At 38.0% G+C, this 23,063-nt stretch overlaps 1 protein-coding gene across 2 annotated transcripts in view; it reads right to left on the bottom strand.

The window, feature by feature from the left end:
* Positions 1–21,520, bottom strand: part of KIAA1109 (KIAA1109 ortholog) — a 210,622-nt gene extending 189,102 nt beyond the window's left edge. Inside the window, exons 1-5 of one of the 2 annotated variants that reach the window (XM_025385484.1) lie at positions 21,269–21,520; positions 19,741–19,827; positions 4,644–4,773; positions 1,937–2,053; positions 438–516 (exon numbers count right to left, since the gene is read on the bottom strand). In XM_025385484.1, coding sequence (XP_025241269.1) covers positions 438–516; positions 1,937–2,053; positions 4,644–4,740 — 293 coding nt within the window. In that variant the 5' untranslated portion in view covers positions 4,741–4,773; positions 19,741–19,827; positions 21,269–21,520. Of the gene's footprint in view, positions 1–437; positions 517–1,936; positions 2,054–4,643; positions 4,782–19,740; positions 19,828–21,268 lie in introns of those variants that run through there. The other variant, XM_025385483.1, reaches the window with a different exon arrangement.
* Between the last annotated feature and the right edge of the window lie 1,543 nt (positions 21,521–23,063).

The following is a 23,063-nucleotide window of genomic DNA, read 5'->3' as shown; positions in this document are numbered from 1 at the left end:
ATGCTAAACAATTCTACAAACTTATTATCTCTAATAAGGAGCTAATGGATGACAGCCACCAATATCTCTAAACCTTGCTGTATATAACAAATGACTACTATGAACTCTATGATATAAAATGATCAGGCAATTTGAAGGTTCACTTTTTCATCTAGAAATGAAAGAGTATTCATTTCTATAAACTGCTATTTTTATATTCTGCTAAATTGCTATAAACTGCTAAATTCTATAAACTGCTATTTTTATATTCTGCTAAATATTCCACTGACAAAACATTTTAAAACATCAATTTACCAAGTATGATTTACTGGAAAAAAAATTTGATTTAGTTTTATTTGAAGAAGCAAGTCACATTAAATAAAATATCATAAAACATTTTAATAATATTTTTAAAGTATGTTTAACATGGGTCCTTTTTAATGTTTTAATTTTGTTACCTAATAGACATGTCTTCTGTAATGTAATAGATTTCACGAACCATGACTTTTCCAGAAAGAACAGAGAAAGAGAAGGAACCTATTACAGGAAAGAAAAAACAGCAGTTAATGCAACTGTTTTAACAGACATTAGGGGCCTTAAAGTTTAAAATAACATTAGCACTCAATTTATTCAATAAGCATCTCTTCTCATTTCCTTCCTGATACCCTTACAGCCTTACTGATTTTCCATCATTCTTTCCCCAATAAAACAAAAAGTGCCATACATATCATCACTATGAAGTAAGCTACTAAATAATCAGAAGAGGATATTAGTTTAAATCACTGCCTCATATGGACAATTCTCTTAATTATGCACAGCCATTAAATAAACCCAAAGTAGTGACTAATTCACCATTTTTCTTTAGTAACTTGAGTGACTGCAGGAACCAGCCATTGCCTCAAATTAATGGAAGACAATTTATGTTTGAAAGAAGTTTTATGTCGGCTAAGAGGTACTCAGTAAGGCAAGTTAGCATGGTTCTCTCCAGTCATCTCTCCCCACCCCTTTCTCCCATTGGTTTCGGGCTTTCAAAGCACATAGCTTCCTAATACACCCTCCTCCTATCTACCTGTAAATTTCCTACTTTTAAGTAGTCAAAAAATGAATTAATAAAGCAGGCCATAAAATGAAACACACAAGATGATTCTAACTTACATATTTTTAAAGTATGGGTTACTTTAAAAACAACCAAAACTACATTGAACATTAAAAACTTTCTTTTAACGGTGGACTCTCAAGAAATTTCTATTTCCATATTTTATACATATCCAAGTTTTTCAAATTCTTTTAATGAGCATCTTTTATAAGTTAAAAAAAAAAGTCAAAAAGTTACTATAGAAACACTTGAAGAAGTAATAAATAATGGAGTAAAGGACACAACCAAGTGGATATTATCATGAAGTCACGGAGTGCTGTGTGAGAGAAATTCCAGTTAGATTATTTTAACAATCATGAAACAAAGGTAAACTTCTAATGCTACTATCTGTTCATGAAATATAAATTTATAATACACATCTGCTATGGTTTGAATGTTTGTTCACCCTAAAAGTCATGTTGAAACTTAATTCTCAATGACGTGTTAGACAGGTGGGAAATCTGACTACAGTATTTGAGACATGAGAGCTTTGGGAAGTACTCAGGATTAAAGGAGGCCATGATGTTGGGGCATCAGTGGCTTTACAAGAGGAAAAAGAGACCTGAGCAAGCAAGCTCAGTCCCCTCACCATGTAACACTCTGTGCCACCTCAAGACTCTGCAGAGTCCCTACTGTCAAGAAGGTCCTCATCAGAGACAGTCCCTCAACTTTGGACTTCCCAGCCTCCAGAACTATAAGAAATAAATTACTTCTCTTTATAAATGACCTAGTCTCAGGTATTCAGTTACAGCAACAGAAAATGGTAAGACAACATCTCAAGATTATAAGGAAGAAAAAAAGTCAGTGTTAACTCAAACTTACCAATATGGATATAGCCATGCTTGTATAATCTGTTAAGAACTAGTGTTAAAATAAGACCAACATTCCGGGAATTATAATACGTGAGGTAAATAATCCATCCACAGGACAAAATGGTAGCTGTTGGGAGGAAAAAAATCAGAAATAATAGGATTTACTTCTACATGGTAATGTGTCCTCTTACAATTTAATACTTGGAATTTTAAAACCAGAGGTTGATTATACTTTATCCAGCTTTCTTCCTCTTCATCATTCATTATCCAAAAAAGCATAAATTCCAATCGGATCCATTAAAGCAATGTTTCAAGTATGCCTGCTTTCCTTTCTGTTTACTTTATCACTTCTTCGTACTGTTTTAGTTATTAAACATTATGTAAAGATGTTCTGGGAGAAGAAAATTCATGTTTCTGAATATTCTGAAACAAATTCACCTTTATTGGGCCAAAAACTCATCTCATACGCAAGTTCATTCCCAAGTTATTTCCTGAAACAAGCTATAGCTACTTGTAAAGGAAGAAAAGTAATAATTTTTAAAATCTCTGCTTTAAAAAAACCTTCTGCTTTTTAAAGGTGTGCTTTAAGTAAAAGACATTGGAATTTAGTATAAAGGCATATTAAATAGGCCACCTGTAACTAGATATTTTGCTGTAATGAGTAAGACAGTAAGTTATGATGAATGTCATTGAATATGCTATAGTAAATGATATTCTAAATTTATTTTTTCAATGAAAGTATATAGTTACTTATAAAATTCATATTCTCAAAAAATCTAGTTCATGAATATACAAAAGGCAAAACACAGGAAAACATTGTTTTGATAATAAATTTGCTCTTACTTATCCTTTTCAAAAGTATTACTTCTAAATTATGAGAAAGTTATATAAAGCAACTTAACCTGTATAACCCTTTAGTAACATCATATTAAGTCCTTAACTTTTAAACAATTATGTATTATAGATAAAGCAATCACTGAGAATCAACATAAAATACAATTCCCAGGGCAGCTTAGACTGATGGTAATAGCTTTGACGTAGTAAGTGCTATGATTTACCATTTAAAAAAAAAAAAATTCTAGAAAAAATATTTTGAAAAGTTATTTTGATGATATGCCATTATATCTGAAGTTTAAAGTCATTTTGTATAAATTTTTACTATAAATCATTGTGTCAACTGTAGGTTGTTATATGAGTCCTTCAGAATGGCAACAGGCATTTGCTGAGAAAATATGCTTTTAGTATTAAACAAGCCAGGAATTATAGTCTTTTCTTTTTTTTTTCAATAAATAACTGTTTATTAAATGAAAAAAATGCAATAAGAACAATAGTCAGAATTGAGGTAAAGCAGATGGCCTGCATTTAAAAAATAGTCTTCCTAATCTTTCTACCACTTCAAGCATCACTTGGATCAACATTTTTTTGTTGCAAACTCTTGATGCAAAGTCGATTATTCCCTGCTCGCTGGCAGTAAGAAACAAAGTGATATTATATAAACTTCTTTTTTCTTCCACTCAGATCTATTCACTGAGGTTCTTTTCAACCAGTTGTTTCCAATGAATTGTAGTCTTTTCATTATATCATGCCCCCCTACCCTCATAGTAAAACAGAGGGATTAAACAATTGCTCAATGTTTTTCTGCTTGTTACTATTGTTGTTCTTTTCTCAAAGAAAGGAAGTGTTTAGAACAGAAAAAAGTCTGAAAAATTCGAGGTGACAGGAAAGGGAACAGACACTTCACCTCTACTCATACATATTCCTACCCACACCCTTGGGTGTCATGAAAGAAGCATAAGCAGCCCTTCAGGAAAAAAAAAAAAAACACCTGTGTAACCCTTATAAATTACTTAATCTTTAAGGGCCTCAATTCCCCAAGAGGGAATTAAAAGGAAAAGAACAAAAACCTACCTTTATAAAGCTACTCTGAGCATTAAGTGAAACAACATATGTACAACCTGGTATCTAGCACACAGAAGATGTTCAACAAATTATCATTACCCTTCCTTTCCTCTCTTACCCTTTCTAATTTCCTCTGTTTCCAATTCTTATGCCAAAATTAAAGTCAAATGCCATTCTCCCATGAAAACTTCCAGAGCAGACACAGTCTACAATAATTTCACCCTTCCCTGGTATTATTTTTGTATTTCTCCCTCTCATTCATTCATATTCATTCATTCATTCAGTCATATTTCCTTTCTCTCTCTGCTATTTAGTTTGAGTTATTTCTATATACCTAGAAAACTTCTAGATTATACAAAAAAAATTAATAGCAGATCTCACTGAAAAGTGCATAAGGAGTGAGGAAAGAGATTAAAAGATTAGCATATAATTCTTTTACTATAAAAATAGAATTATTTTTACAGTAAAATTATATTTGAGGATTTATTATTTCTGTAACAAAACAAAAGTGTTTGTGTGCGTGCTGAGTCGAGAAGTAGGGAAGGTGACCTGAAACCGGAAAGATAAGCTAAGTGCAATGTTTTTCTTCTCTTTCCACTTCCCCTAAGTCAGATGAGAAGGCAGCCTAAGAAAAAGTAGAGCATTTCAGACCAGTTTCCAGAACAAATGTTCAAGAAATATAAATAACAATCTTCCTTCCTAAAAATAAATAAATGGTAGTGTTAGTGTTCCAACTTCAGTCAACCACTGTTTAAAATCTGGCAGCTGTTAATCCATACTTAAAACATAATAAAGTAGAAGAAAAATATTCCACTTACCAACAAGGAGCCAAACAACATTGGAATTGTGTTCTGTAAGAAAATCTTCTAACTGAGTGATACTAGGGACAATACTCTCATTCTTCCTTTGATCCATTACTAAAGTTTTTCCAGAACAACATCTAAAGGCCTAAAAGAGGTCAAAGGTTAAATTTACAATCAGAGGTTTATAAAATTGCAACAGAAATCATGAAGGGGAAAAAAGGGTGAATTTAATAAAGTTGATTAAATCACCTTTCTGTTTCTTTCAATGATGAGAATACAAAAATACAACAAAAATGCCCACATTTCTACTAAAATGTAAGAGAATGGATCATATCTGTAATGTCCTGATTTCATCATTCTAAATGTAAGCACTGACTAAGGTTCAATTACTATACTCTGGCTCAAAATAAGAGGAATGTGATTATTCTTTTTTTTTGAGACGGAGTTTTGCTCTTGTTGCCCAGGGTGGAGCGCAATAGCGCCGCCTCGGCTCACTGCAACCTCTGCCTCCCAGGTTCAAGCAATTCTCCTGCCTCAGCCTCCTGAGTAGCTGGGGGGATTACAGGCATGCGTCACCACGCCCGGCTAATTTTGTATTTTTAGTAGAGACGGGGTTTCTCCATGTTGGTCAGGCTGGTCTTGAACTCCTGACCTTAGGTGATCCACCCGCCTCAGCCTCCCAAAGTGCTAGGATTACAGGCATGAGCCACCGCACCCGGCGTGATTATTCTTTAATCAAAAGCATCTCAACAATCAGAAGTACTAGCCATCTACATTAAACAAATTCATCCAGACTTGTCCCAAAGCCACCACTTAATATTGTCATATTTGTATATTAAGTTAGATAAATCCCTCTTACCCTCCATCACCTCTATGTATTCCCCATTATTCCATGGGGAAACAAGCTTCCTAGTTCAGATTCACTCTAGGTAGTCAGAACAGTAAAAAGACCTCCTGCTATCAGATGCTTAAGATAAAGAAAAATTCACTGTAGAACTGTGACCCAACTTCTGACAAATATTTGTATGCATAAACATACATGTGCATATACATATGTATATAGATATGTGTGTATATGTGTGTATATATAGATATATGCACACACAGTAGAATGAATATGAATATTGAGATGTACCAACAATAAAAAGGAAAAAGTTCATATTTTATGATCAAAGAAACAAGAAAATATTCCTTCATAATACCGTAGTAACATATGACTAACCCAACCTACTGATAACAAAATTATCTCATAATAAATCAGAAAGAGCAAAAAAGCTAGACTTAATCACAAAGAGACCTACACAGTTAATACTACTTTAAGACTAAACAGCAGAGGAGATTTTTACAGATAACTACAAAAATAGCAAATTTTTTCTGCAGTAAAGAATATGGAAGGATAACTTTCTAATTGAAATTTTGTACATCTGACTTAACTTTCTAAACCGTTTTCTGTTTATTCACCACAACTCTTATCTTTGGACATCACAAAACAAGTTTAAAAATTGGATGAGGGGCCGGGCGCGGTGGCTCAAGCCTGTAAATGTTATGAACATTTGCTGAGTGCTTACTATATGTACGTTACATATAGTAACTCATTTAATTCTCACAAGAACCCCTGAGATAGATATTATGGGTATTCCCATTTTACAGCTGAGGAAACTGAAGAAAATTTAACTAAACACTTACTATGTACCAGGAACTAAGTGCTTTGTATGTAGTATTCCATTTAATGCTTTTAAAAAATAGCTATGGGCCGGGCGCGGTGGCTCAAGCCTGTAATCCCAGCACTTTGGGAGGCCGAGACGGGTGGATCACGAGGTCAGGAGATCGAGACCATCTTGGCTAACACGGTGAAACCCCGTCTCTACTAAAAAATACAAAAAACTAGCCGGGCGAGGTGGCGGGCGCCTGTAGTCCCAGCTACTCCGGAGGCTGAGGCAGGAGAATGGCGTAAACCCGGGAGGCGGAGCTTGCAGTGAGCTGAGATCCGGCCACTACACTCCAGCCTGGGCGACAGAGCCAGACTCCGTCTCAAAAAAAAAAAAAAAAAAATTGGATGAGGCCAGGAACCTATAATCCCAGTGCTTTCAGAGGCAAAGGTGGGAAGAACTCTTGAGGCCAGAAGTTGGAATCCAGCCTGGGTAACAGAGTGAGACCCCATCTCTGCCAAAAAAATAAAAATAAAAAACTAGCCATCCATGGTGGTGTGCACCTGTAGTCCCAGCTACTCAGGGCACTGGGGCAAGAGGATTGCTTGAGCCTAGGAGTTCAAGGTTACAGTGAGTTATGATCATGCTACTGCACTCCAGCCCAGTTGAGAGAGGGAGACCCCTTCTGAAATAAATAAATAAGAATTGGATGAGACGACATTGCCAGACACAATCTACAACACATTATGAATCATATTTCTACATTGATTAAATCATATAATTTACAAAGGCAAATTAAACATCTCTTAAGAAAATAATAAAGAACTCAATAACAGAAGGTTTATTAATAGTGATATGAAAACCTAAAGGCAAAAGAGCTAGAGAAGATTAAGAAAATGTTTTCAGTTTACAATAATCCTTTTTTTCCTACAATGTAGAAACTGCATAAAAAATGTTCTTGTATTTTTCAAAGCTTTGAAAAATCCCTGTCAATCAGAACCTTAAAATTTGGGGGCTAACTTTACAACATGAGCTTTCTCTTTCTTCCCTCTTAAGTTTTTTGTTTTTTTTTTTAACTTTTAAAAGGAAGCAAATACTTTGAAAAAAAACTATCTTAAAAAATCTAAAACCAAATATTCACATATTACATAATGGTTTACATATCATAAAACAACATATGTATCTATTTCATACTTATTTTTACCATTCTACAGATTGCTAGCCAGCACATCACTAAGGAGGAAAAGACTCTAAGGGAAAGTTCCATGAGAGATATGTCCCAGCATTCAGGTCTCCATATAAAAAGGAAATGTTTCTAATCAAATCCAAGGGGAAATGATCTATCCACCAAAAAGACCTCATCTAAAATAATCATGACCCACCACTGTAACAAACCACAGTCAAAAAGAATGTGGAAAGAGGTTGTTTAGGCTGTAAAGACAGAAACCCCACAGTATCAAACAAGTTTCAATCAATATTTCCTGAATATTAAGATTAATGCAAAGCCTTTAAGATAAATCAACACATAAAGGCTAAATATTTAAAAGAACATATTTTGAGCAAGTACAGAAATAAAGGCTAAGATTGAATAAAGCCCCTAAAGTAAGAAGTAGATATTCTGGTATAAAGAAAGTAAGGCAACACTAGACACAGAATCCAAACGAAAATGTTGTTATATGTTCAGCCACATGAAGTAGTGTATCGCCAATTCCTTAATAGTGAGAGACTGGAGACAGATATGGTAATCTATTGCAAAATCTTCATGGAGCAAATGGTGGAACAAAATACAAATTGGTTGTTTCCTCTTCCTCTACCCTTCGTGACAGTTCAATCTAAAAGTTGCAAGGTGAAGCAGAGTAAAGCATGCATCTGCACATGGGGAAGAGAGAGACAGGAGTCTCAGCGGCCTAGAGCAGGATGTCAGAGCCTGATATGAATAAATTAAGTATCCAATGGCATGATGGACAGGCTTGTGGAGTAGTGGCAGCAACTGTCAAAAACAGAGTGAGATGAGGAGCATACACTTGTAGGGAAGAAGTCAGGCATAGGATGCTGGAGCCTGAGTGGAAGGAGAACATCCATGGCCAGCAGGGGCAGGAGGCAGCACAGGAGAAGCACCCAGCTTAAGGTTTCAGAGGCTGAGAGGAGTGAGAGCCTGAGCAGAGGGAAAAAAGCATCTACTCAGGAAGGCTGCCGGGCATAGGGTGTCAGAGCCCAAGAGAAAAGTCACAGATCCAAAAGAGCTAAGTAGGGTTTCCATGCAGGAGAACAAGCTGAAAAGTATGTTGGACCAGAAATAGGATAAGGAGGACACACCTGGGAGATGAAGTAAATAAATATATTAAGGATAATGGGAGCCATTATTACAATGTCTCACTGTTGGAGATATATAAAGGAAGAAAATTAGAATAAAACCTAAAATGGTAGATAAGAACTGGAGCTATGGTTTTCAACATAAATGGATACAGGAATAAATATAGCTGTAAATGTATTTATGTACTGTATATGTGCATGCATGTGTTCACTAACAGGTCCTGAGAGCAACACCACCTCAATAAAAAGGAGCAGAAAACTTTGTTTCGAAAAAGCCATTTTCTACTAAGAGGAAACAGGGTCCCTTGCAAAAGTGGCTGACTCCACAACTAAGGGACAGAAAGTAAAGATAAGCCTTGTTTTCCAGAAAGGAAAGAAGTACCCAAAGAATGATACGAACATGTCAAAAGGACACAGAAGCCAGCTTAAAGAGGCTCCCACTGGAAAAACCTGGGACAGACTAACATAAAAATAAATGATAGTAATGGATTACTACCCATTTAATAAAACAGGTATCTGAGGCAGGGCGCAGTGGCTCACGCCTGTAATCCCAGCACTTTGGGAGGCCAAGGTGGGCGGATCATGAGGTCAGGAGATCGAGACCATCCTGGCTAACATGGTGAAACCCTGTCTCTACTAAAAATACAAAAAATTAGCCGGGCATGGTGGCAGGAGCTACTCTGGAGGCTGAGGCAGGAGAATGGCGTGAACCTGGGAAGCAGAGCTTGCAGTGAGCCGAGATCGTGCCACTGCACTCCAGCCTGGGTGACAAAGCGAGACCTCGTCTCAAAAACAAACAAAAAAAACCAGGTATCTGAGTCCATAGCAATATAATCAAATGTTGATGGCTAACAATATAGTCACATCAAAATAACTCTTCCCCCACCCCCAAAAAAATACTTATTAATGACAAAGGGGAAAAGAGGAACTTGGAGAAAGGCAAGTTAAGTGATCAATGTAAATACCAGCAGCAATAGGATAAGTCAAAACTGTGAGCCTCTTAATAGAAGAACACAGTCTCACTTCTGTGATATTCCTGCCAAAGATGCATATAGCTTGAATCTAATCTAATCAGTGGAAAGAGATTCTGGGGGAAGGAGAAGCAGCAGCAAAACCAGACTTTCACTTTATTTTGGGCACTCACATATTGTTTGTTTTACAACTGGCATGTAATATTTCCATAATTTAAAAAGAAAAAGACAAAGTGATGGTTGGAGGACAGGATGCTGTAGTTGGGAAAACAGCTTTTTTTTGCCTAAGCATACATTTCTTGGCCTCTCCTTAAACCGTGGCCAAGGTATAGGTGTCTCCCAATCCCAAAATTCTAATCTAGTCATCTGTAACTCTATAATCACATCTTTCTATGGTTCTTAAATATTTGTATTCTGTAATTAAAATGCAGATACTCACTAAGCAATATCAAACTCAGAGGCCTTCACGTAAACTCAGAAATATCAGTTAATACCTTAGCAAGAATTATTTGATATGATAGCCTTGAGTGTAAAATGAAAAGAGGAATGCCTACAATGTTCTAGAATTGCAGGGAGGGGAGGAGACAGCTACAAATAAGGAAGTGGATACAGAACACTAAATAAAACAAAAGAGATGAGGGAAAGTGAGAAAGAGAAGGCAGTTATTATGGAACAACAGTAAAATCAAAAGATGCTGCTTCAGACTGTATTGTTCCAGAAGCAGAACACTATATGGATTAAAAGCATAGACTCTATGCCATGCTTCACCTGGGTTCAAATGTCAGTTCTGAAATTATAGCTGTGTGATTGTGGGCAAAATACCTAACCTTTCTGTACTCTGTTTCCTCGTGTGTAAAGTGAGGACACCAACAGTACCTATCTCATAGAGTTACGGTGTGAAAATTGGTAAGTTGATATATGTAAAGCATTTAGAATTTCTGGTACATCATAGATACTGAATTGTACAAATGTTTGCTATTGGCGGCCAATGCTATTGGTGTCTTGCCCATATACTGTTGGCACTCACCTCTACACAGGAAACCTGCTCATTCTGAACACCTGTGACACCCTGCTGAGGGCTGCTTTCTGACTGCAAGGACACATTCAGCTTGCACTCCAGGGACAAACTAGAAATGCCAGAGGGTTAATGTCAATTATGGCTAGGAAGTTGGTGGATGTAACATTCAAATTGTCCTTGCTCTTGGTTTGGGACAACTCCAAGGGTAGTTTATTTGATGTCTGAGAATCCCCAACGTGAGTGAGCTCCAGGTGCCCACAGTGGTAACTGCCAGAATAATGCCCTTTATCCACTTCTATCCCTTTCTTTTCTTCCTTCCCCACTCCTACCAGTGTTTCCTATGATCATTTCCCAATAAACTATATTCCCTTGAATCTTTATCCCAGGTTTGTTTCTGGGGAAACCCAAAACAAGGCACTGTGTTTTTATTATTTATAACTAGGCCTATCAAATCTAAGGACAATTTTCTTTACAAGAAACATGACTGTGTGCCTTAGAAGAAACCATGAAACCAAATGATTGAAAGCACACAATAGTTAATATATAAGATTTTTAAAATCTCAATCCAGAGCATACATATGTGCAGGAACTAGCTTTTGACAGAAAGAGGAACATTTCTTTTATCAGAACAGGAAGAACAGATGAAAGAATGAACCCAAATGCAAAGAGATTCTGTAGAGAAAAAATGACAGACTCTGATTGCTTCCACATATTTTTAAAGTATGAGTCAAGTTCATATTTATTTAAAAACATTTTTATTTCATCCTTTTTCTTCTTATTACTCCCAGTTTTTTGTTGTTGTTGTTGTTATAACCCCATTGCCTTCTACTGTCCCTTTTCCCCTTCTATTTTTCTTAACATTTAATTTGTGGAATAACAGCTAGCAGAAGGATGACCGTAGGGTGACAGCTGAAAGGAATTAAGGATGCGAGAACTTTCGTCACCACAGCTTGACCCAAATCCCCCCATTCCACCCCATCTCAGCAAGATTTGATTAACTCAAAGAAGGAGAGTTGGAAAGAACTGGTTGATTACAATTTGCCCAATTCCCATCTGTGAACCTGCCCACAGATCCTCAAGAAAGCTCAGTGCTCTGGTTAATCCCCTTCCAGGGCTTCATGGCTCCTCTAAAACAAATATCCCACAAGTTGAACAGAACTGTGTGAAATAAGGTTTCCTTTATCAGGCTTAAGCTTGAATATGTCCATACAACATTACTTACCACTTGAGAAGACCTAGCTGTGAAGAGCCACAGCTTACCCTGGCACTGTCATGGCAAAGTATATTTGATTTTAATTATTTGGAGCAACACAGGAAGTGTAATATAACCTTTTTTTATATGTTTTTGCTTATCCATTCAATAAATATTTATTGGGCTTAAAAAGTCTACCACACAACTCAGAAATTCTGAGTATTAAGTGTAAGATTTAGAATATTCATAATCTTTAGTAGAATGTCTAACGATATAGAAAATTCTAAATAAATGCTGCCTGAATGACTACCTGTCTCTTAGTACTTATCACACTGTATTGTAATTATCAGTTTAGAAATGTATCTCCCCCACTAATAGCTGCTCCTTAAGGATGAGCTTGCCCTACTCATTTGGGTATCCAATACTCAACAAAGTTCCTGGCATTGAGCAGTCTTTCAATAAATATTTGCTTCATAAATGAATGAAATAAATGCATCGTTATAAAAAATACATCATTATGAGCTATTGTCAAAGACAGGCAAGTATTTCCAATGTATTCAGGGCCAAAGACACTCCTAAATGATCTTTTATACCCTCAAGAAAATTTGGTTCACTGGTTGGGTGTTGTGGCTTACACGTGTAATCCCAGCACTTTGGGAGGCTGAAATGGGTGGATCACTTGAGCCCAGGAGACCAGCCTGGGTAACATGGCGAAACCCTGTCTCTACAAAAAAATATAAAAACTAGCTGGGTGTGGTGGCAAGCACCTGTAGTTCCACCTACTGGAGAGGCTGAGATGGGAAGGGCACTTAAGCCTGGAAGGTCAAGGCTACAGTGAGCTATGATTGCGCCACTGCATGACAGCCTGGGTGACACAGCAAGACCCTGTCTCAAAAAAAAAGAAAAGAAAAAAGAAAAACTGGTTCTCATTTGCTAGAGCTAAGAAGAGATCTCAATACAGTATTTCTTGCCCACCCCCTACAACCGGCCTGCCAAAAAAAAGTAAAGAAACAGAATATTCAATATTTTAACAACCCAATTCCAAATACAACAAAAATGAAAAGAAAAAATTTAATCATACCCAAATCCCTCATGCAACAATGAAATCACAATCTTTGGACCTAAGCTATTCACAAATCTTCAGACCATTATATTAAAGTCTTCTGGATTTAATCATAGTTTTTTAAGGGTTGGAAAATAAACCAACTTTAGAGCTCTCCTGTGAACTCCACCAACATACACTCTCTTCATCACCAAGATTAAGTACCTGTTAGCACACAGCACCATTACTGTATACAAGAAATTCTGTGAATTATGTACTCTGTACAATCACATTTCTATACTGCTTTCTACATTTACTGATCAATATTAAACGTTGCAGAGCAAACGCTTAACTTGAAAACTTTTAACTGTTTGGTTTCTGCACATATGTAACAAATCATCTTCAGATAATTTGTGTAGGGTTACCAAGTTTAAAGACATTTATCTCCCCCTTAACAATTAAAACACCAAGTCATTGATCCAAATAGCTCAGTAAATACCAAAACAAAAGATCTGCCTGAATAGATTGTTTATCTTTCCCATGGCCTAAGGAGATCCCAAAACAAAAGTAAAATACAAGTCAGATCATACAACATTTTTATTCAAAATAAAGTTTCAAGGAGTGTTTAATTCATGTAAACTATTTCTAAAGTGACAAAAATGATCAAAGCACTAACCAAGCCTCAGGTAGATGGCCTGGAACTAATGACTTTGTCAAGTTCCTTCCAACTCTATGATGCTACACAGATAAAGTATACAAAATATGTGTCTACGGCAATTGAATATCTCACTTAAAATAATTATGTAAACTTTATACATTTAAGATAGTATTGGAATGTATAAAAAGGTTGGCATTACCCACTACATGTACAGTGATTTGTAGGGCCCTCTCTGCTTAAAAATTGCTCCCATCATGATACAACAAGGCCTAAAATTACACCATCCATTTAGTTAAATAGAATGCTAACCAATACTTTTACGAATGCAAAGATATCTTAATGGGATTTCAATAATATCTACCATTCATGATTACCATGTGGCATTAGTGTAAATTGATTCATTAGAGTGCTTTTCTCATTCAGAAGCAGGACGTATGAATATCCCAAAAAGCCTAAGATTCCTAAAGATGGGGAAAATCTTCAAAACGAGATGGGCAACAAATGCAAACTTAGCCTCCTTAACAATTCTGGCCAGGGTCAGCATCCTTGTGCACATAAATCAAAATTATATAATGTCCTATTCTGTTTATTCAAATGCAGACAAAATAAACAATTATCCTCTTAGGTAAATAGATTAGGTATAATCCTTACTACCTAGGAAGGGTCACTCCAGGTCTTTTTCAGTCCCAGGATTCTATACACAACACAATTTCACCTGTTAACTAGTTCTGAAGCCCAGTAGAATTATGTGGTAAAATAACATTCAATCAGAAATGATAGAAATTGTCTGGTATCTTAGAAATAGAGTAGGCTTTAAAACCAGGTTTGAAATGGAAAGCTGGCTTCATCCCTTTTATACTTTTGTTAGCTGTGAGCAAGCTACTGAATCTCTTTGAGACTATTTCCAAATAGTAGGATGGTCATCTCTTCCTTGAAGAGATGCTGAAGGTATTAAAAACATAAAGCAAACATAAAATTCATTGCACAGCACTTGACAAAAAAACATTATAGCAGTAGTAGCTAAGCTACTTTTATTAATATTCTTAAAGAAAAAAATTAATTCAACAAAAAAAGTGAAAGCTAAAAAACAATAAAGTGCATGGCAGTAAACGATTAAAATGCATTTCATTCCTTACAATAAGTAAAAAATAATTTTTTTTTTTTTTTTTTTGAGACAGAGTCTCTCTCTGTCACCTAGGCTGGAGTGCAGTGGCACGATCTGGCTCACTGCAACCTCCGCCTCCCGGGTCCAAGCAATTCTCCTGCCTCAGCCTCCTGAGTAGCTGGGACCACAGGCACCCACCACCATGTCCGGCTAATTTTTTGTATTTTTAGTAGAGACAGGGTTTCACTGTGTTAGCCAGGATGGTCTTGATCTCCTGACCTGGTGATCCACCTGCCTCAGCCTCCCAAAGTGCTGGGATTACAGGCATGAGCCACTGTGCCCAGCCAAAAAACATTTAATAACAGGATTTATATTTATAACCAAAAGAAATTAGGTGCCACAAATAACAATCAAGAAAGTACCAACATTAATAACATAGTTCCACAAGTACTAGGTAGCATGATTCTTAGAAGAAAATCAAATACCAGGCAAAAGAAATATTCAGATATGGCGACTGATGATCCAAACACTATAAATCAGCAAACGAAACAAACATAATTTTTAATATCATAATCTATGCTACAAAAATGATTCTTCATGTTTATATATGGAAGAACTCTGAACATCTAAGTAGTCATACCGTCCAACTAAAAATGCTGTATTTTACCAAACCTCACCTCCATAGTCAGAAATTTATGCTAGTTCACCTAAATACTTATCAAAAAATTTTTTTCAAAAACTTTTTTTTTTTGAAACAGTCTCGCTGTGTCACCTAGTCTGGAGTACAGTGGCACAATCTCAGCTCACTGCAAGCCCCTCCTCCCGGGTTCACGCCATTCTCCTGCCTCAGCCTCCTGAGTAGCTGGGACTACAGGTGCCCACCACCACACCTGGCTAATTTTGTTTTCATATTTTTAGTAGAGACAGGGTTTCACCGTGTTAGCCAGGATGGTCTCGATCTCTTGACCCTGTAATCCACCCGCCTCAGCCTCCCAAAGTGCTGGGATTACAGGCGTGAGCCACTGTGCCCGGCCTCAAAAACTTAAAAAGCTGTAGAAAACGTATCAACTAAGAGGATAGAGACAGCTAACTACAATCTCTCCAAATCTAGAAGAAATCATGACTTTTAAATATTATTACTTTTAATAGTAATACTTTAGTGGTAATTACTACCTTCAACATACTCCTTAATATGGTGAGCGATACAAAGAGATCAATAGAAATTACCATGAATGAAAGGGGTAGTCCCCATACCATAAATTAATTAGTTATAGGGCTTCATTTATGCTTTTTTCATATTGGCTGACAAACATATTCTGTAAGTTTCTTTTAATCAACAATTCAATTTCTCACTTCCATGTTTATTTAAAATATTCTAAAACACAAAATAACACTAAAATCCTAGCATCAACAAAGAAAAATTCTAAAGGATTTTTTGAAATAAAACTATTTCTTTTTTCCTATGTAGCATTTAGGCTTTTCTTATATCTTCCAGTCTTAAGCCACTTGGGTCAGGAACCCTCACCTGATATATACTCAAACTACCCACCGAAAAAAACAGGGACTTGGGAGACAGGGACGGGGAAAATGGTCACATGTGTTTACCAACACTCTCATCATATCAAGTTCAAAGAAAATATTTTTTCAATTAGAGTGTTGCTAGGGAGAGAGCCAAATGGATCCACATAATAGCCAATTCCTGTGAACCAAGAAAATCACTATAATTGAAATTGAACTTTTATGTGACTATGACAAAAAAAGCTGTTGGTCACCATCCAGCAGCTAAACTAGTGAGCCATCATGGAATTAAACCCTCCAGCCCCAGTTGAGCCCCTAGATCAGGGGTCCCCAACCCTCAAGCCACGGACTGCTACTGGTCTGTGGCCTGGTAGCAACTAGACCACACAGCCGGAGGTGAGTGAGGATTACCACCTGAGCTCTACCTCCTGTCAGATCAGCGGGTGGCATTATTCTCATAGGGGCGCAAACCCAGCTGTGAACTGCACCTGTGAGGGATTTAGGTTGTGCACTCCTTAAGAGAATCTAATGCCTGATGATCTGAGGTGGAACAGCTTCATCCTGAAACCATCCCCCCATCAACCCCACCCATCGGGTGCATGGAAAAGTTGTCTTCTATGAAACTGGTCCCTAGTGCCAAAAAGGTTGAGGACCACTACCCTGGATAACTAAAGTCCCAGCCTACATCTTTGCTGCATCCTCCTCAAAGACCCTGAGCCAGAAGCACCCAGTTTAGTAATTCCCAAATTTTTGATCCACAGAAATTGAGATAATAAATGTTTATCAGTTTAAACCCCTAAGTTCTGGGACAATTTGTTATTTAGCCATAGATACTAATACAAAGTATGAGAAGGGTAATTTTGCAAGAGATCTTCAAGGTATCTCTAACCTGATGATTCATATATGTCATCTTAAGCTAAACCACTTCACTCTCCTCCTCCTCCCTACTAAAAGATCAGGAGTCAGCAATGCCACACCAAGAAGGCTACCAATAACAAGAGTGAACTCTTTCCTCTTTCTACCATAAGTCAGAGTCTCCTGCATAAACTTTGTAGAGTAACCCTTTACCCTGCCTCCTACAAATTTATCTGTACACATAATCATCATCACCTCCTTCCTTCCCTTCCTTCCCGTCTCAGTAGAAGTCTATCTAAAGTACCCTTGACCTGAACCCTTGTATTACATCCTTTCCAGTTCGTTCAGGGACTCTGCTTCACCAATTATTTTGCCTCATTCCTCTATCTTCCAATTTTCTTTCTGATGACTCTTTATCTTCAGCAAATAAACGTGTGCTTATATCCCTTATATCTTAAAAAACAAACCTTCCCTCAAACTCATAGCTTTAGCTATCTCCTCTACTCCATTTACAACTAAACTTTCTGAAATAGTAAATGACATTAGCTATTTCAACATCCATATCCCTTACCCAGTGTGAATTAGCTTTACTTGTAAAACTGCTCTTGCTCGGGTCATCAACAATTTCTTAAGTGATATGTCCAATGGATACTTTAGTTGTCCTCACCTTATTTGATGTCTATAGATGTCTAATATTCATTCCTTTTCTCTAAACTTGGTTCTTCCACTGACTTTTGTGACTCTCTTGCCCAATCTTACTTCCCTGCCCACTCCTTTGAGGCGTATTTTTCTTCAGCCTCACCCTTAAATGCTGTTGTTCTCCATCCTCATTTCTCTTCTATTTTCACTCTACATTTTCCCATGAGTGATTTCATCCATTGCCATTGCTTTTAACTAACTTTAAATTTTGACTCCAAAATTTACATCTCAAGCTGGGTATTCTGCTTAACTCAGATCCATATATACAACTGCCTAATGACATTTCTTAGAAGTCACAGATGCCTCAGATTTAATGGATCAAACTGAACTCATCTCCAATCATGTTCCCCAATCTACTGCTCTTCCTATACGTCCTACCTCAGTAAAGGGCCCCAGAATCTACTCAGCTTCCCAAACCAGAGAATTCATTCTAAGCATCCCAAAAGTATTTATTAAACATTAATATATGCATAAAGATGATGGTGGCTAGAAATTACCCTGACTTCATTTTCCCTCAAGCCCACTAAATCCTATTCATCTACCTCCTTTACATCTATTAAATCCATCTCCATTTCTTAATTCCAATTTGCACTGTAGTTCTCATTTCCCACCTGGATAATTATAATAGCCTCTAACTGGTCACCAGTTTTCAAAGCTCACCTCCCTCCAATTCATCACCTAAACAGTTCCCTATCTGACCATGTATCTTCTATATAAGCTCCTCAAATTTTTCTCAAATTAAAGTATTAATTTTGCTAAGTTCCCATAAAAATTTAAAATTCTGTCACTATCTTTAATATGAAATACAGTATGCTAAAATAAAGTCTACAAAAATCCTAGTTTCACCAGGCACAGTGGCTTACACCTGTAATCCCACCACTTAGGGAAGCCAAGGCGGGTGGATCACTTGAGATCAGAATTCGAGACAAGCCTGGCCAACATGGTGTAACCCGGTCTCTACTAAAAATACAAAAATTGGCCAGGCGTTGTGGCATATGCCTGTAATCCCAGCTACTCAGGAGCTTGAGGCATGAGAATTACTTGAACCCAGGAGGCACAGGTTGCAGTGAGAAGAGATTGCACCACTGCACTCCAGCCTGGGAGGCAGAGTGAAATTGTGTCTCAAAAAAAAAAACAAAAAACAAAAAAACAAAAAAAAAAACCCCTAGTTTCCCATTGTACATTAAGGCAGCACTCATACAGAATCCTGCTTTACCAATTAAAATAATACGAAATTTTTTATTATAAATACACTTACTATATGAGTAATGCTCACTTCCTAGTCTTCTACATAAACCAAAAACATACTTGCTTATCAAATAAAGAAAATATATCAGTTCACAAAAATGTTACCTTCTAAGAGAAAATGCACTACTGTAGTGTTCTCCAGGGCCATGAAGACCATTACTCTATTACCAGAAGCCTGGATGTCTGACATATGATACTCAATAGCTAGTTATGAAATGAATTACAATGCTTCTTAATCATCTTTGATCATGTCTTCTATTATTCTCTGTAGAACTCATAAAAAAAAACGAGTTCAGCCATACACAATATTCTATGAAAAACAAACCAAAAGTCAACTACTTTTCTTCATTTTCTCAATTTCTTATTAAAAACACTTTACAAACATAGGCAGATTAAAGAGCAGGCAAAAGAGAGAACAGAATTTTGACACCTGTTAAGCAAAGGATTTCCTTGCTTTCTCCTGCCAATGCACAGGCTAAGCACATGAGTTAATTGTCAATCAGGTATCAATAGCTCAAAAGTCAAGTAAAATGATTAACAGATTACATTACATATCACCACCACCCCACCCCCATTCCCCAGCAATACAGGCAGATTAAACCACAACTGAAGCAGAAAGTCAGAAGACCTAGCTATTTGGGAGGCTGAGGCAGAAGAATGGCGTGAATCCGGCAGGCGGAGCTTGCAGTGAGCCGAGATGGCGCCACTGCACTCCAGCCTGGGCGACAGAGAGAGCGAGACTCCGTCTCAAAAAAAAAAAAAAAAAAAAAAGAAAGTCAGAAGATTTTTCTCTGAGCTTTAACTGAAAATTTGACCTTTTTAAAACTTAGCCAAAAATACTTACCCACGTTTTTATTTCCAGAGTTTGCAACGTTCTGTTTTTCCTTCTCCTTTTCTTCAGAAGGCCCTTCTGCAGCGTTTCATCTTAAACCTGGAAAGAATGGCATTTTAACCAATTATACAAGGTATTCTGGCTTTATGGGCAGCATAACTATTTCGGATTATATGATTTGGTTACTTAATCATGCACAAACAGGAGGAAACTCTTTTAGTCCAATATTACGTTTCCTTGTTTAAAGTTTCCAAACAAGAAATACGCCTAAGTATAAAATAAAACTACAACTTCCAAATTAAAGCCTTCCAAAGGTCCCAAAACCACTGTACTTAAGAGCATGAGTTTGGTAATCCAAGGTCCTAGAGATCAAATCCTATGTTTAAAACATACTCAAAATGTGACATTGAAAAAGTTTCTCTCAAACTGTTGGGTCCTTGCTGGCAGAAACAGTGCCATAATGTCCTTCCTGGCATACTTTTTATCAAATGAAAATCCTGCAAAATCACAGGGTGCTTGGGAGTTGGTATGGCATACTGACTAAGGCACTGCAAACGAGTCAGATTACCTGGTTTCAGACACAGCTCTGACTTTGAACTTTTACTTTGTAGGTGTATTCTGTTCTTTCATCTAGAAAATGGGAATAGTAGACTTTACATTATAGGATTGTTATGATTAAATGTGATAATATATGCACATAATTATATGTACCACTCAAGAGTTACAAAACAAAGTATTCTGGGTATTCATCTATTTTTATACTTTGTATATTTAACTTGGAATAAAACAAGTTCATTGCTATGCACAGGGTGAAAGCAGCAACCACTAAACTGGTTGAAACTTACAGGCGCTTAGACTGTTATAAAGTCCATGATTTCCTTAAAGAGGAAATTTACATGAACTTTTACCTTTAACAAACGTCAACACTAAGGCCAAGAGGAAGGTAAAAAAATGACAACAACAAATACTCTCCGGAAGGAAAATCAACTTCTCTTCACCTTCCTTTGACCAACAGGAAATTCTGCTGAAACGTACTCTTCCAGAGTGCAGTGCAGCAAGCACCAATTCAGAATACAAAACACATCAATCCTGGAGAAGAAAGCGGGGGTTGTTCCAAGGTTTCCCCACCCTCGGTCAACCGACCCTATATTAAGCAGCATGGGGTCTACCACAACCCAGTGCAGCTGGCAAGGCTGAAGTCCGAGCCTGCGGGTGCACGGTCCTGGTCCTTCCCGCCGAGTCCACACACCAGCAAGTGGAGCACCTTACCATCACCCGCAGGAACCGCTCCTGCATCAAAGTCCCCAGCCATCCGACTGTCATGGCCCTTCCAGACTTTCTCACTGACCTCCAACCCCCGGTCTATAGGTGCCAGCCCTGCAAGTAAGGATGGCAAAGGAATATGACAGAGTGGCCGCCGCAGCAGGCAGCCACGACGAAGCCAAAGCTCTCGGACTCCAACCAGGTTGATCGAGTTCCAGAGACACTGGAAAAACGGGCTGACGACCTCAACCGCGCCTGGCCCGGCCCATCCCCTCACCTGGGCGTGTGCCACTGCAGCCCGAAATCCCTCTGGCCTCTCTGCCGGGAACGCCGAGGGCCTTGGGCGGCGGCAGGGGCGGCGGCGGCAGCAGCACCGAGCCGGATGCAGCCTACGAAGCTCTGCCGGTGCCCACACCCTCTAGCCCCGCCGCCCGGGCCCGCCGCCCCGGTCCAGACCCTGGCCGCAGCCACCGACACCCAAGGGGGCGGAGGAGGAGGGGAGGGGACCCAACCGAGGCCGGGCGGCACTGCGCCTGCGTCAGGCAGTGACGTCACACGCCGGCGTCGCCGGCGCCTCGAGGTACGCCACTCAAGCCCTGCCCAGGAATCCGAAGGCGTCCCGCCCCATTTCCTCCTGCCCAGGCTGCAGACGGAGCCAGAACCCTGAATTTGAAAGTCACTTTGCTACCCTAACAATCCAAAGGAAAAGTTAGTGCCTTCCTGATACCAGGAGACAGATAAGCCCACTTAGGAGAAGGAGGCTAACGAAAAAGGAGCATCGGATGGGTGTATGACGTGAACTGAGTCCTTACGAAATAGAAATGCTTTTATGACATGATCAATAAGGAAGCTCGATTGTGTAAAATGCTGCCACGCTGAATCTCTCAACTAAGACTATTATTATGTTGATGATATTAATGAAAAGTAATTTGCTGCTCTCTTAAAGAGAAAGGCTCTTAATATTATTTAGCGGGTCAACCAAGGCAAACGATTTCTTGGAATTAGAGGCGTGTCGCAGATATTTATCTGCGCACCTGTTATGTACAAACTATCAGGGAGAGAAAAGTGGAAAACACTAGTATACTAGCAATAGTAAACAGTGTTTAGCAGGGCTTATTGACTAATCCTCCCAAAATCCTGTAAGACTATTCTCATCCCCATTTATCTCCATTTCACAAATTGAAAAACTAAGACACAGGTTAAATAACTTGCTAGAGAACCAGGGTTTGGACCCAAGAAATGTGGCTCCAAAGTATTACTGTATACTGCCACTCAAGTTCTAAATGTCTAAATCTCTAGTTCTGACTTCCTTCCGTTGCTGAGGTACTTACTACAACCTTAGTATTTCCACGTGGCAGTTCCCTCTCACTTCAAAAGGAACAGATATGAAACCAAATTTAAGATAATGCCAGAAAACACAGGAGATACCACAATTAGCTGTTATTGCATATAAGGAAATAGAGGCCCAGACAGAAGTGGTTTATGGAAGGACTGGATGAAAACCAAAAGAAGAAAAGCAGGCACTGTGTTAGTTACTTCCTCCTGCTACCTGGACACTGGGCTTACGTAAATTAACTCTTTAGAGTTTATTTCTGCCCCTCTACGAAGAAATTAATTTCAATTGTCTTCTTCAACATCTGGAAGATTTCTAGTCATTCTTAATCTTTGTTCTCTAATAAGGGAACCCCCACAAGGATTCAAATTTGCTACAGCCAAACTTCGGACTTTGCCCAAGAAGGACATTGTGCAAGTACAAGTTCTCTGGACTAGAAATTACCTAGAGATGGTTCAAGTTCCCCAAATCAAAAACTAAACTGAAACTAAGTTGCACTGTAGCTGAGGGGAGAGGAGAGAAGGAAGTTCACTATGGCCTTTCTGTAACCATGTGAGGGGACTGTGGGAATCTGAAAGTTTCTGCCTCTACTTCCTTTCCATCCCTATGATCAAGAGTCACCCTGTAACTACAGCTATGCATTAGGTGACATTGTATAAATGAATTATTTATTTTAGAAGCCTCTATTCTAAAGGCCTTTAGTCTTGTGAAAATCAATATGCTCTCTGACATTTCATAT

Source organism: Theropithecus gelada, chromosome 5, assembly GCF_003255815.1.
Source record: "Theropithecus gelada isolate Dixy chromosome 5, Tgel_1.0, whole genome shotgun sequence".
NCBI lineage: Eukaryota > Metazoa > Chordata > Mammalia > Primates > Cercopithecidae > Theropithecus > Theropithecus gelada.
Note: the sequence above shows the minus strand (reverse complement) of the source record. Positions and strands in the feature narration are given on the sequence as shown.